Raw genomic sequence first — 12,913 nt, forward strand, 5'->3', positions numbered from 1 at the left:
TTTATGCATGTGTTTGTTATGTTTGGCTGCTAATCAGAGTGCGCATTTGCATGTGTGCGTGCATTCCCGCTCTCTCCCCCCAAAAAACCTGTCATTTCTGTGTTTCTCCTTCCCAATCAGTTGTCAGGCTGTGAATGGGTGGTTTGAATTTGCAGATCGCTGCTGAATCACACCACATCAGTGTCATACATGTTTATGACACTGATGGCGGAGGCGGGGGATTGCTGCACAACAGAGAGAAAAACAAACAGGTCTCCAAGGTGATCGAGAAGATTTCTGAGACTGAAACCAATGTGCTTATTATGAGACTGGCAGGCTAAATCGGCTGGATGATGTGCCAAGAGCCTGATGGAGCACAGTAATCACTGGTAAATTGCAAACCTTAGTACCAGCATGAAAATACTTTACATAATGCATCTATGGAGTCGCACATGTCATGCAACAAACAGGTAAAAACACAGCTCGTCAAGTGAGCATGAAGTGAAAAAAAATCTAAAAGGAAAGTTATCATTTAAATGCAGAGCTCCCACACATTTTTACCAAACTTTTCCGTAATATTTTAACCCATTTCTATGACTTTAAAGCACTTAAATTGGGTGGACCAATCACACTACAGACATACATTATTAAACATGCACTTTCCAGGCATTTGCAGATAAACAAAATTCTAGCATTAATAGAGCAGATGGGCACAGAGGGTCACTTTACAAAATGGGCGTTGAAAAACCAAAGCTCCTATTATGCTTGGGTGGTATCTACTTTTCATACCCTCATAATGGAATTTACCTGCATTTACAGTATATAACCATATACGTGTGCGGCAGTCCCTATGGCACACCAGTGAGTTTGCTATGTATTGCAGGCGCTCTTGCCATTTTCAGTCTACTCCATATACAACACACTCACAAAATGTCAACAAAAGGTAATATTCTTACACCCATTTTCCTTAATAAACACAGTAACACTACCAACATAAACCCTCTGAATTCATGTTTCTCTCTTTTACCGAAACCGAGACTTTCACATTACGGAAACAGTTAAGGTTTTTGTTTTCATCCACAATGAAGGTGTAAGCAGTGCTGCGCAGCTGCAGCACCTTCAGAAATGGAGACTCACAATTTTTTTCCATGACACACATGGTTTTCAGTAAAAATATACACTGAAAATTGTCTTTTGACAACTATATTAACTCCATACTATCTTTTACAACAGTTTTAATGTCTTGGACAGACTTGAGGACGCAGCCTAAAAGTGTATCTGTTTTTCTCAACTTTTCCTGTTTCTATTTCAAAATAAAAGCCCTCTGACAACGTTCCTGTGGACAAAATTCCTTCAGTTGTTAATACAAGGCATTTTACTGTGACACATTTGCAGAACCGTGTTGTTGACAATGCAGTAACTGCATGACTTTATTAATGAGTGGACTATGTGCTTTTAATTGTGTAAATAAAGTAGTTATAACAGTAAGCAGCTCTGCAGCGGTGCGGCAACAACAAACACTGCTAACATACACTGCTCAAGCATGCAGCATGGCCTGGGTGTAACCTCTCGGGCACGTGATGTGCACTCCATGCAAAACATCTTCATTACAGCTTCTACAATACAAAGCTAATAGAAAGATGAGGGCTGAAATTTTGATGGTATTTAAAATCAGACACCATTGGAGATTTCTAAATACCCTGGTATAGCGTAATACCATGATACATATCAAACGTCTATACAGCTGTTAGTGTAATTTGGCATTTCATTGCATTATAATTTGATAAGTTTGTATGCATTTATTTCTTGTTAACAAACTGTTTTTGTCTAACAATTGTTTAGCGACCTTGCCTGAACCTGAAAGTATGCAATACCCAAATAAATTGAAGTTGATAGCTGCATGTCCCATTATTCAGTTGATTTCAAAACATTTCCAGGCCTGGAAAACAGTTTTTCTACTTTCATAAGTTTTCCAGGAATTTGGCAACCATGGGGAACATGATGTGAACGAGAGAGATTGTTTTGCATGTACCTGTGGCAGGGTCAACAATCCGCTCAATCATGTGGTCGTCCTGGTGAACCCACTCGCCGTTGCACTTAAAGTAGATCTGCGTGGCTGGGGTGGAGCGGCAGGTCAGCGTCACCGGTTTGTTCTTCACGATGAATTCGTCCTCCGGCTCCACCAGGAAGTGAGGTAACAGGTCCGAGAAGGCTGCAGGAAGTGTTGCTGTGGCGTGCTCAGAACCTTCGGGGGAATTTTAAAAAAGAAAGATTTTAGAGGGATGCAAAAATAAAAAACACTTTCAAGTTTTCAAGCTGTCATGGATGCAGTGGACACCAAATATCTAATGCAGGGATTCAGTGTCCTTGGCGAATTGCGACTCATACATATCATGCATATGAAAAGAGGCAGAAGAAGACAGATGGGCAGACGGGGTGAAATAGAGAGACAGGACTGTATGGAGGAGAGTTGGCAGTGACAGAGCTCAGCCTTGTGTGCTCTTGGCTGGGTCAGGAGCGGGGAGGGGGGGTTAGCAGAGTCCAAGTCTTTACTCCAGCTCTTAATCACAGCCCTTTAACATCACTGCTGATGGACCGGCGGCCATAAATCCCGTCTCAGTGACTAGGCCACTTCACACTGTGTTATACGGCTCTTCAACCAGGAGTCTAACTCTATCCACATTAAGCAAGAGGGCAAGAGGCACGGGGGTTAAAGATGACTGACAAGCTAGACAGCCAGTTAACTTAAAGCCACTTCCTATATACAGCAGAGGCCATTTTATTCCTCCGCAATCTTATAGGAGATAGCCGAGGGGCGGTACATCTCCACTGAGCGCAGATACAGGAGCTGTCCTTCAGGGGGACAATGCTGCGATATACAGCGAACTTTTACGCTCGCTGAAAAATGTCCAATACAAATGCTGAATGACACAACGGAGCCTACAGCGCACACATCCCTCCTCCATGAACACAGTCTCCCTCTCTCTAAACATATTAGCTTTGCGCGAGAGATAGCGAGGACACAGTGTGGAGTAGAAAGAGGGAAATAACCTCTTTACAACACCGACACTCAGGGGAGACCAGCAAATCCCAAAATAAAACCCCTTTAAAAGGAGTGTAATATTAATTTACTGCCCTGAATCCAATATGGTTGACAGACCAGGCATTAACAACCTTCTCCATCACTCCCTGTGCAGCAGGAGAGGATGGGAGTCCACATCTCTCATAATGAAACGGCAACACTCATGCTGACCTTTCTCTCCTCTCCTCCTCTCCTCCCTCGCCCAGCCTCCGTTCATCCTTGCAGCCTGCTGACGCCTGGGTCAGGGATAATATCACATTGCGTCATAAAACACCAATCTTTGGATAAAGACATTATCTGTCAGTCCCTCCCCCACTACACGTTATATTAATGTCTCTCTTTCTTCTCCTATTTTTCTTTTACCCCCGTGTGCTGAGTTGCTAATTTATCAGGATGAGATAGTGAAGCACGCCACCGCTGCTGCCGCTGAACCCCATTAATGTTTCGTGTACATGTTTAACTCTTAATGAAAACTAAATGTTCTGTGTCCAATGAACGACATACATCACTTGCTGACACTTTCTCCCCTTTTCAGAGCACTTTTTTTTTCGTAACACATTTGCGGAGAAGAAAATGTCGTTAATATGGCAGCTCGCTATTCAGGACAACACGGCCGCCTGACATTATTTACTATGTATGTGAGTGTGTGTTTCTTGTCTCGTGGTGTTGAGGAAAAGGCCACAGTTCATCATGAATGGTGAGTATAATTGCTCTAACGGAGAGCCAAAACTTTGCTAATAAACAGCATGGGACCAGTAGGTCAGGTTGTTTGAAAGTGTGTTGGTCCTAATGACGGCGGCTCCTTCTAATGGGCCAGCTTCCAGCTTTGTGACCGCAGCCATTAGCCGGCCGGGCTGACCCCCTGTACTCCCCGCAGACACAAGACGACAGCTCACTAAAACAGTGGGCGAGCCTCACCTCACACCTGCCAGGTTAATCATCTCATAGAGGACAGGTGATGTTGAAACGGAGAGCGAAACCAAAGCCACCTGAGACGCTGACGAGTCGTTGCGAACGCCTTGATGAGCTCCTGATGCTGTTAACTCACCGCTGGCTGCTCATTTGCAGGGGTCACATTCAACGTGAACTTCCAATTTTTAATGATGTTTCCAATTTGTGTTTGTGTGTGTTTGTCACAATGGGTGGGGGGTTAGTCCTCCATTTTAGTACATGCACTTTAGGTTAATGAGGTTAAACACGTAATTTCTTTCGAGAAGTAAATTGTCATTTTATGGGAGGGCATTCTAGTCACGCACTGCTTTATATCAAACCCATAATGGAGGGCTGATGCGTAGTAAATTGGCTTAGATTATTGTCACGACACAATGTACTTCAAAGTCAACGTGCACACACACTCACACTCACACACACACACACACACACACACGCATGCGCATACAGGGAGTATCAGCCACTTAACAGACTTGTTGCAGGTCAATGCACAAATCAAATAGACACACAGCAGTAGCACTATGGGTACTGCATTAGATTCTACTGAATGGGATTGGCTAACGCCGCCATTAATTGCCAAATGCATTCGAGTCCATTGCCAGAGCCTTTAGTACACACACAAACAACAAACACAGGATGCTAAACGTCTCCCTTGCTGATCATTCAGCCAATGAAGATGATTTAATTGATACATCATGCTGCATGTGTTGCTGGGGCCCAGTGGCTGTTACTTAACTCTTCTGGTGCAATGTCAAACAACGGCATGAAAAGAATCCAGAAGAATTCAGACTCTTTAAAAGAAACGCATTGGGTTGTGACCTGATATTTGTCTGCAGCTGCTATTCTCTCGAGAGACGATTCAATTGACCTTAAACTGACGCACACAAACGCACGCATACACACAAGAACAACAAGGGTGCACCAGCTGTCAGTGTGCTGAGCCGTGATGTCCAGGGCAGATTTCTTGCTGCACACAGACCCCCATGCCTCATGTGTCCAGCTGACCACGTCAACTCCCAAGTCAGGGATCGAGCATGTCCATAAGAGCAGATGATGAAGTTATGATGCTTTCTAGTGTGCTTAAAATGATCTATTTATTGATACATAAATTCTGAATATTTAAAACGTTCTCGATTCTCAATTTCTGCAGTATCGATACACTGGTACCAGCTGCATTTTGTGAGTCTCCATTGTTAATGTTTACTACAGTTACCCTGCTGTTCTATATGGCTAAGCAGGAACTCTAACAGTTTTTGGACAGAGAATGCGGTTATAATTTGAGAGGAAAATGTAATCTGAAACAATGTTGTGCATGCACAAATCTTGAAAGTATGTTTCTACTTTTGGTGTACTTTTGTGGAACAGACTGGAGGAAGACATAAAATAAAGTGAAAATATCAGACGGTTAAAAAAAATTACAGAAATGAGAGCTGGTTTATGTGATTGATTGTGTATATATGCCTTATTGAAAAGTATGTCTGCTAACTATTATTATTATTATCTATCTATCTATCTATCTATCTATCTATCTATCTATCTATCTATCTATCTATATATATATCTATATATCTATCTGTACATACAATATATATATATACAAAAATACATATCATTTAATTGTATTATTTTTAAAATGTTCCAAATAAAGTATGTTCAATATTCAAAAACTAAAATTCATTGTTGTCATGTTATAGCCTTGTTATATTTATCTTTTTATTTGAAGGTCTAGTGTGTAGGATTAAGTATTTAGTATCTAGCAGCTGACTTCTCCTGTGTGCCTTTTCTGTAGAAAGAACATAAAACAAACGACATGAAGGACTGGAAGAGGACCTGCTCCGTAAGTAGATATAAATGGCTAATTCTGAGATAACGAAAACACGATTCTTAATTTCAGGTGATTATAAACTAATGAAAACAGGTATATTTTATATTCAATTTCTGCCCATAGGTGTCCAAAAATCTTACACACTGGACCTTTAACTATATATATATAAAAATATATAAAAGCAGTATAATTCCTGTAACTGTTGTAACTTTATATACACACACCACTGTATTTCAAAAAATAAGCAGGATTAGATTTTCACAAGTGTTGCAATTTTGTAAACGTCTTTTATTACCGCCTATCATCAATATTTCATAATGATTTTTAACTCTGATGTCACTCTTCAGGAGCAGGTATCTTTTTTGTATATACACAAATATCAAGTCTCATTTTGAAATGAATTTGTTCATATTTCTCCTCTGCTCATGTCAGCGTGCCCCATACTGTCGACTTGCTTTATCGCCATTTGTAGAATAAGCATTTATTTTTTAATTTCACTCCTTATTATCTACTTGGAGAACAGAATTGCTGAATGCACCGCAGTATAAGGATGTCAGCAGGGAGAAAAACCATAGCTGGAGAGAAAATAACCCTCTTTTGTGTTTCTCCCTCATGGTACCAACACATCGTGTGCCCTTTGGAGCCAATTACATTTTTTTTTTTTTTACAACGTCATGTCCCCGAAGGAAAGCATCATTGAGCAATCACTGGGCATAATTTACATCACAGTGATGAACAGCAGCTATAACAAGTGTTTTATGACACCATCAGCACCTTACAATGTCCTCTGAAATTAATTCAATTAAAATCACCGTCCAGAATATTAAGCCATTTCATGTTTAGCTTCCATTAACAACAAAGCTGAGATCAAATTTGTCACAACCACTTTGTTGGCTGATGTTTTTCTTCTGAGTGCTCAAGTGGCTTTCGGGATGCTTTTATACCACTGAGTGTCTTTATTTGGTATTCACAATAAATATAAATGTTTATTAGGGTTCTGGGAACGGGAGCGTTGTTCATGTATGGTTACTTTCAGTGAGCTCCACAAAACATTCATGTCGGCAGTGATCAAACACAGAGAAAGGAGCAGAAATGAGATATGTAAGAAAAAACATCTAACATCATATATAATCTGGAGCACGGCTGACTGATGTATGTTTGTCCCCAGATGACAAATATTTACTCCTCCACATGTCTGGGATTCAGGATAAATTTTTCTATGAGACAACCATGCCTCAACAAGCACTCCTTCAACCATACACACTCTGTCAAACACACGCTCTCCTGTATACGCACATACGTGTAGTTGAAACACACACAAGAAGCTAAAAAACATGCGCACGTACGCAAAACAGACTGCAAGTATGCAATAAAAAGAAAAAGCTGCTCACAAACAGCTTTGTCTTCCTCTCGATCAATGAGAGACACAGAATTATGCATGCAAACCAAAAATGCAGGTTTACCATACGATGTCCCTGCTTATTAAAATCGGTCTGGAAAGCAATCAATCACCGGCAGCGGAAAATACACACAGGAGACAGGCTCAGATGCATTAAATAAACATGTAGGAGAGATGGCACCCATGGCAACCCAAACTTCATCACATCACGTTTGCATCACTGGCGAAGGATACAGAGAGGCTTAAGGAAAAAAAAATACAGGGAATGAAGGACAGAAGGCGAGGTGGGGGCTGGGAGGATGGGAGGTGAGTAAGTAAATCAGTCTCACACATGCCGCACATGACGTTATTACAATCTTCTCCCATTTAAATGGATAGAAAATTGGCTGCTAAGCATGTACACTGATGCACGGCTGTACATCTGTGTGCATATATTAATTCGGGATACTAATAACGCTCTGCCTACACTGTTCCCTGATGAGAATATTTCCATGAGAGATGCGTTCCTGAAGCTCAGGTCACGTCGTCAACTTTGAGAATTGCCATCAAACGCCGGCGACATAAATCATCCAAACTCAAAACAGGCAGCACTTTGAATGATTAAATGCTGTTTTTTTTGAGTGATGTCGTTAAACAAAAGGGAAAAAAAAGTTAGAGCTGTTAGTTGTGTAAACACGGTGCATAGCAACACCATTAATGAGCCATACACCTTTGAACAGCAGCGAACACATCTGCTGATTCCGGTTTGTTGATTTTTATTTATTAATTTTTGCCCGTCATCTATTTGAAGCAACTTTGTGCCATCTACCTTTGCCACCAGTGCTGACACTCCCTGACACCATCGCTTCGCTCGTCTTTCAAGGCAACGCTGTCTTGAAAGGCGCGTTTTGCCTTGAAACCTATGAGACTGTTTTAAGCTCCTGTCAAGGTAAAAGATCTGACATTTTGAGAACTGTGCTTAAGTTGACAGAGGCTATGTGTCTGTGAGTGTATTTGTCTGTGCAAATGTGCATGTTTGTGCAAATGTGTGTGAGTAAATGGCTGAAAGTGATGTTTAACAAGATCAACAGCTGGGAGACGGAATTTGTGTACATAACAGCGAGAGCGCTAACACGAGATTCAAAGTGTTATACGATCAGACCTGTGATTCAGAAAACCACATTCCTATTCTTAGAAGCATCATTAACACTATGTGGACTATGATTCTCCAGATTGGGAGAAATAGTGATATTCACCAGTCAAGTGCCACAGCTGATGCTTTGTCTTTATTCATTTCCAGATGTTTCCACGGACAATCCAGTTTCACGGCTGAATCAGCCTCTAAAACTGTCAGTTTCCTAAAGCCAAAGTTTAGTCACTGGCAGCTAAACTCTTTATCCTGCACTGCACATTTTAGTGACTAGTTTGGGTATTTTTTCTCAAGTTGCATGCTGCTTGTGCTGACCTCTTTCATTACAATTTTTTAGGGCCTTCCAAATTAAGTATAAGAGATTTTAACCTCTTATGAAGAATAAACTCTTGATTACGGCCTCATATTAAATAACATCTCCTTAAGAGATGAAGAGCAGAGTTTAAATCGAAAATGCATGATTCAAAACCCAGAGCGTGGCAAAGATCAAGCTGCATTATCAGTTTAATGTGCTCCTTTTTGAGTGGTTAAGAGTCTAAAAAAAATTAACTTTTCTTCAAACCAGAATAATATAGGCAAAGGATGAATCATTTATAAACTCGCATAACTATTTCTGACCATTTCTGCTTTGTAAAGCTTCAGTTTAGCTATTTAATGTTTGGCACCCTCAGTGGATAAGGTCACTACAACTAAGAAATATATTTAAAAAAAAAGAAAAAAGTAAAAAAAAAAATCAAAGATCACTCTGCAAACGCCCTTAAAATTGAATTCAAGAAGCTACAGACTGTTTTAAGAAATTCACAAAGCACAGCAAAGCCTCTGCAGACATAAGAAACACTTGATAGATTTAGCTCATTTTAGAGGTAGATTCAAAAAAACAAAAAAAAAACCAAAAAAAAAAAGTCGGGGTGTAAATGTGCTCAGATTCTTCAAAGCTTAACCTGTTTGGCGGTTCAGTGCATGTTCTTCCAAAAGAGTCACAGAGATTTAAACACATTTTGACTTAATAACTACACGCAATCCTCAAAGGAACTGAAGGCATCCTGAGCTGTCAGGAGGGGCAGACACAGTCCCAGTCTTTGCCATCCGAGGCACGCACACACACGCTCATGGATTTGTCGTCCCCGTACGCTTAGCTGGAAACGAGGTTATCCAGACGCAAGTTGATTACAGAACTCAGCGCAGGCATGGGAAGAAACAGAAAAAACGCAGACGGAGAGGGAAAGGAGGCATTCTTAAATCTTTGAAATGGATGTTAGGAAATAATGGGAGGAAGGAGGAAGGAAAAGACAAGAGACAATTTAGATTACCAAGTTAATCCTTTAATTACCGGATATGCCTCGAGCTAAAATGAGAGGTTTCACGCACTGCATTGTACAAGAATTCCAACTGCAGAAAGCGAGGCAGACTGCCATGATGATCAAGAGCCATAAACCTTAAAATAATGGAATGTCAGTATCGCTGGTAATCTATATTGTTTATGATGCTGGAAAAACTGAACACTGCAAATTGCAATTGTTACTCTGAAAGCTTTACAATTAGATAAAAGAAATTTTTCTCGCAGCACACAATATGCCAAATGTCCACACACAAAATACACCAGTTCAGAGACCGTCCAAAAAAAAAAAAAAACAGGTTCAATCTGGCAAAATGACAAACCAGCAGAGTAACTGCTGATATCGGCAGAAGTTATTCAGTCTGTTCCAAGGGCTTTTGACACAAAGCGTTGTAAACGTGAGGCCCCCTGCGACACTTGTCAACCTGCCTATTCCTTCCTCCTCCTCCTCCTCCTCCTCCTCCTCGTCTCATCACTTACCCTTCTCCCAGTGAAGATCTGGGTGGAAAGAAATGGGAGATGATGACTCGCGCTATCTAATTAGTGTGACGGAGCATGGAGGCTCCTCTGCATCAGACAGAGAATTAGAACACAACACCAAGATATGATCCATAACAAGGCGGAGATAAAGCATCACCTGTTCAACTCTAATTACTGTAACAGTATGCCAGCACCAACTTTCCAAATTAACAAGCCACCAGCACTTACTGTAGCAGGGACACATCTTGCCACCTGGTTCTAAAACACTTTTGTGTAAAGATAAGGTAAACACATGCTTAAGTAGAGTTTTCGCTGGCCGCAGTTATACTAAACTTTTTTTTAAATAGTAGCGAAACGAACCATGGTTGTTAACAAGTTAGTTATCCCCACTAAACTCATTTACACATTGAGATCACAATGTGGGCAGAATTGAAATAATGAATAATACAGGAGAAGCATATATATGAATAATGCTTAATATTACAAGGTTTAAATGACATACCATTTTTCAGATAATATATTCAGATAGAGATCACAAATGAATACAAGAAACATAAATGTGGCCTTTAGGGTCTACAGTTTACATTAAACATCTTAGTTAGCATGTTAATATTGGCTAATTAACATGAAATGCAAAGTACGGTTGAGGCTCGTAGAGCTGTTTATTGGCAACAATCTGGGGATATGATATGCATCATATTACCAGTCAGTATATTGTGATACATTGCAATATTGTAAGCAAGATTATGTGTTGCTATTTTTTAAATTTTAGTTTTAGGAAAACTGTCGCGGAATAAAGAATACATAAAGATATGCATTCTAAAGGTTTTCTTTTACGTAGGGCTGAAGCAATATGAAGAAAATCAAATATCACAATATTTTTTGATCAAATACCTTGATATTGCGACAACATGGTAGGGTTGACTATTGGTACTTTCACAATATTTACAAAATGAGATTTTTGATAATTAATCATGTGGATATAATAACTAAGTGGGAAAATAAAATAAAAGCTAGTGTAAAGCTCAGAATATTACAGTTTGCTGAAAAGGAAACTTTTACAACCAAGACTACGATATTTTATGTCCAAAATCTAAGATGACATCTAGTCTCATATCACAACAGCAATATAATATTTATTTATTGCCCAGCCCCCTTAATTAACATTTATCCCTATCAGTGAAAAAAAAAAAGTGTTTGCAGTGCTTGCAGGACTCCAGCTAAAAAAATAAGAAAATAAAAAACTGGAACAAGTAATCTATAGAGTTTTTGAGAATTGATACCCAAGTGTATCTATATTTTCTTACACCCCCAAATCGATGGAAATGGCATTAGTTTTGAGTAGTGTTGTCACAATACTGGAATGTCTAGCTTCGATGCAATGCCTAGAAAAACTGATATTTGATACCATTTTCAGTACCATAGGGAAAAACTGACATTTAGGGAAACAATTTATTTTTTAATAAAAAGATAAATATAACAAAACTATAAAATGACAATCATCACTTTTCTTTTCTTGGTTAGCGGCAGATAACAGCAGAACGACTCTGGTAAACATTACCAGTAAGAGAGAAGAAATGGAACCTGGTACTTGTGTATTGACAATGCAGGAAATTAGTATTGAAATAATAGTTTTGAGGGTATAAATCACATTTTTTAATCAGTGATGGTAATAGAGGAAAAGTCAGGGTATAAACAAAGCATCAATTCTCTGTACAAAATTTCATGACAAGCCATCTAACAGTACATATTTCACTCTGGACCAAATTGGTGGTCCTACTAACCGGATATTGCCATGCCTTGAACCCTGCCATGGATAAAAATTGGTTTTGCTCACTTAATGAGCCCGAGAAACACAATACATATGTCACCTGTAACATGTTTCATATTCCAGCTGTGAGAAATGAAGACATGTGGCTGCATTATTATCAAAACGCTAAAGTGTTAACCACAATGTTGCATGTTCACAAGTGGCTGAAGCCTTAGATCCAGAGGCTCTGAACATGAGGGAGAAATATAAGAGGGAATTATATAGATAAGTGTGAACCTGACTGGAAATAAAAGACAGAGCTGGTTATCTGATATGACTCACCCTGCATAGCCAACCACAGCACATTTGAACTCCATGTGTTTTTAAGGTATCAGTTGAAGGCAGCGAGGAGAGGGGGGAACTCATTTCAACCTGAACAGCTTTGTGATTACTCTTTCCATTTTTATATATTTATTTATTTGGCTCCTTCCAGCCCTCCTGACCAAAAGCAGAGACACAGTGGTGTGTGTGATTTAGCAATGCATGAATACAAATCGGTTTTGGAAGAAGCACATCTTTCATTACTCGAAACACACCTCCTCCTCTATTTCAGGTTAATCTACCTCAAAAAAATGAATTACAGTTTTCTTAACCCATTTGCGAAAGTAAAATTACATACGAAGCACTAACTCCGGAATGAGATGAAGCCCTGAGTGTGTGACAGCAGCCACATGGTACAATCACACCAGCTAATGTTAAAACAACAACAACACTGATCCGGATAATGTCCCGTCAAAATCCCAGTGATGGCAGTTGGTTCAACAGCTTAGCCTCCTCACTGAGAATGACTCATGTTACTTGCCCTTTATCTGTGCATTGGTAATCACTCCTGTAATATGTACATGACTTCTCACCTAGTCGGGTACTTAGAGTATACGTGATGAAAATTAAATAGTACCCTTAAAACGTCGAACCCTGTAAA

General features: G+C 39.7%; 1 protein-coding gene across 2 annotated transcripts in view; it reads right to left on the reverse strand.

Moving 5' to 3' along the window:
- Nucleotides 1–12,913, reverse strand: part of unc5a (unc-5 netrin receptor A) — a 162,015-nt gene that overhangs the window by 77,889 nt on the left and 71,213 nt on the right. For both annotated transcript variants that reach the window (XM_042493167.1, XM_042493168.1), the window contains exon 2: nucleotides 2,012–2,224. In XM_042493167.1, coding sequence (XP_042349101.1) covers nucleotides 2,012–2,224 — 213 coding nt within the window. The remainder of the gene's footprint in view (nucleotides 1–2,011; nucleotides 2,225–12,913) is intronic.

Source organism: Plectropomus leopardus, chromosome 9, assembly GCF_008729295.1.
Source record: "Plectropomus leopardus isolate mb chromosome 9, YSFRI_Pleo_2.0, whole genome shotgun sequence".
NCBI lineage: Eukaryota > Metazoa > Chordata > Actinopteri > Perciformes > Serranidae > Plectropomus > Plectropomus leopardus.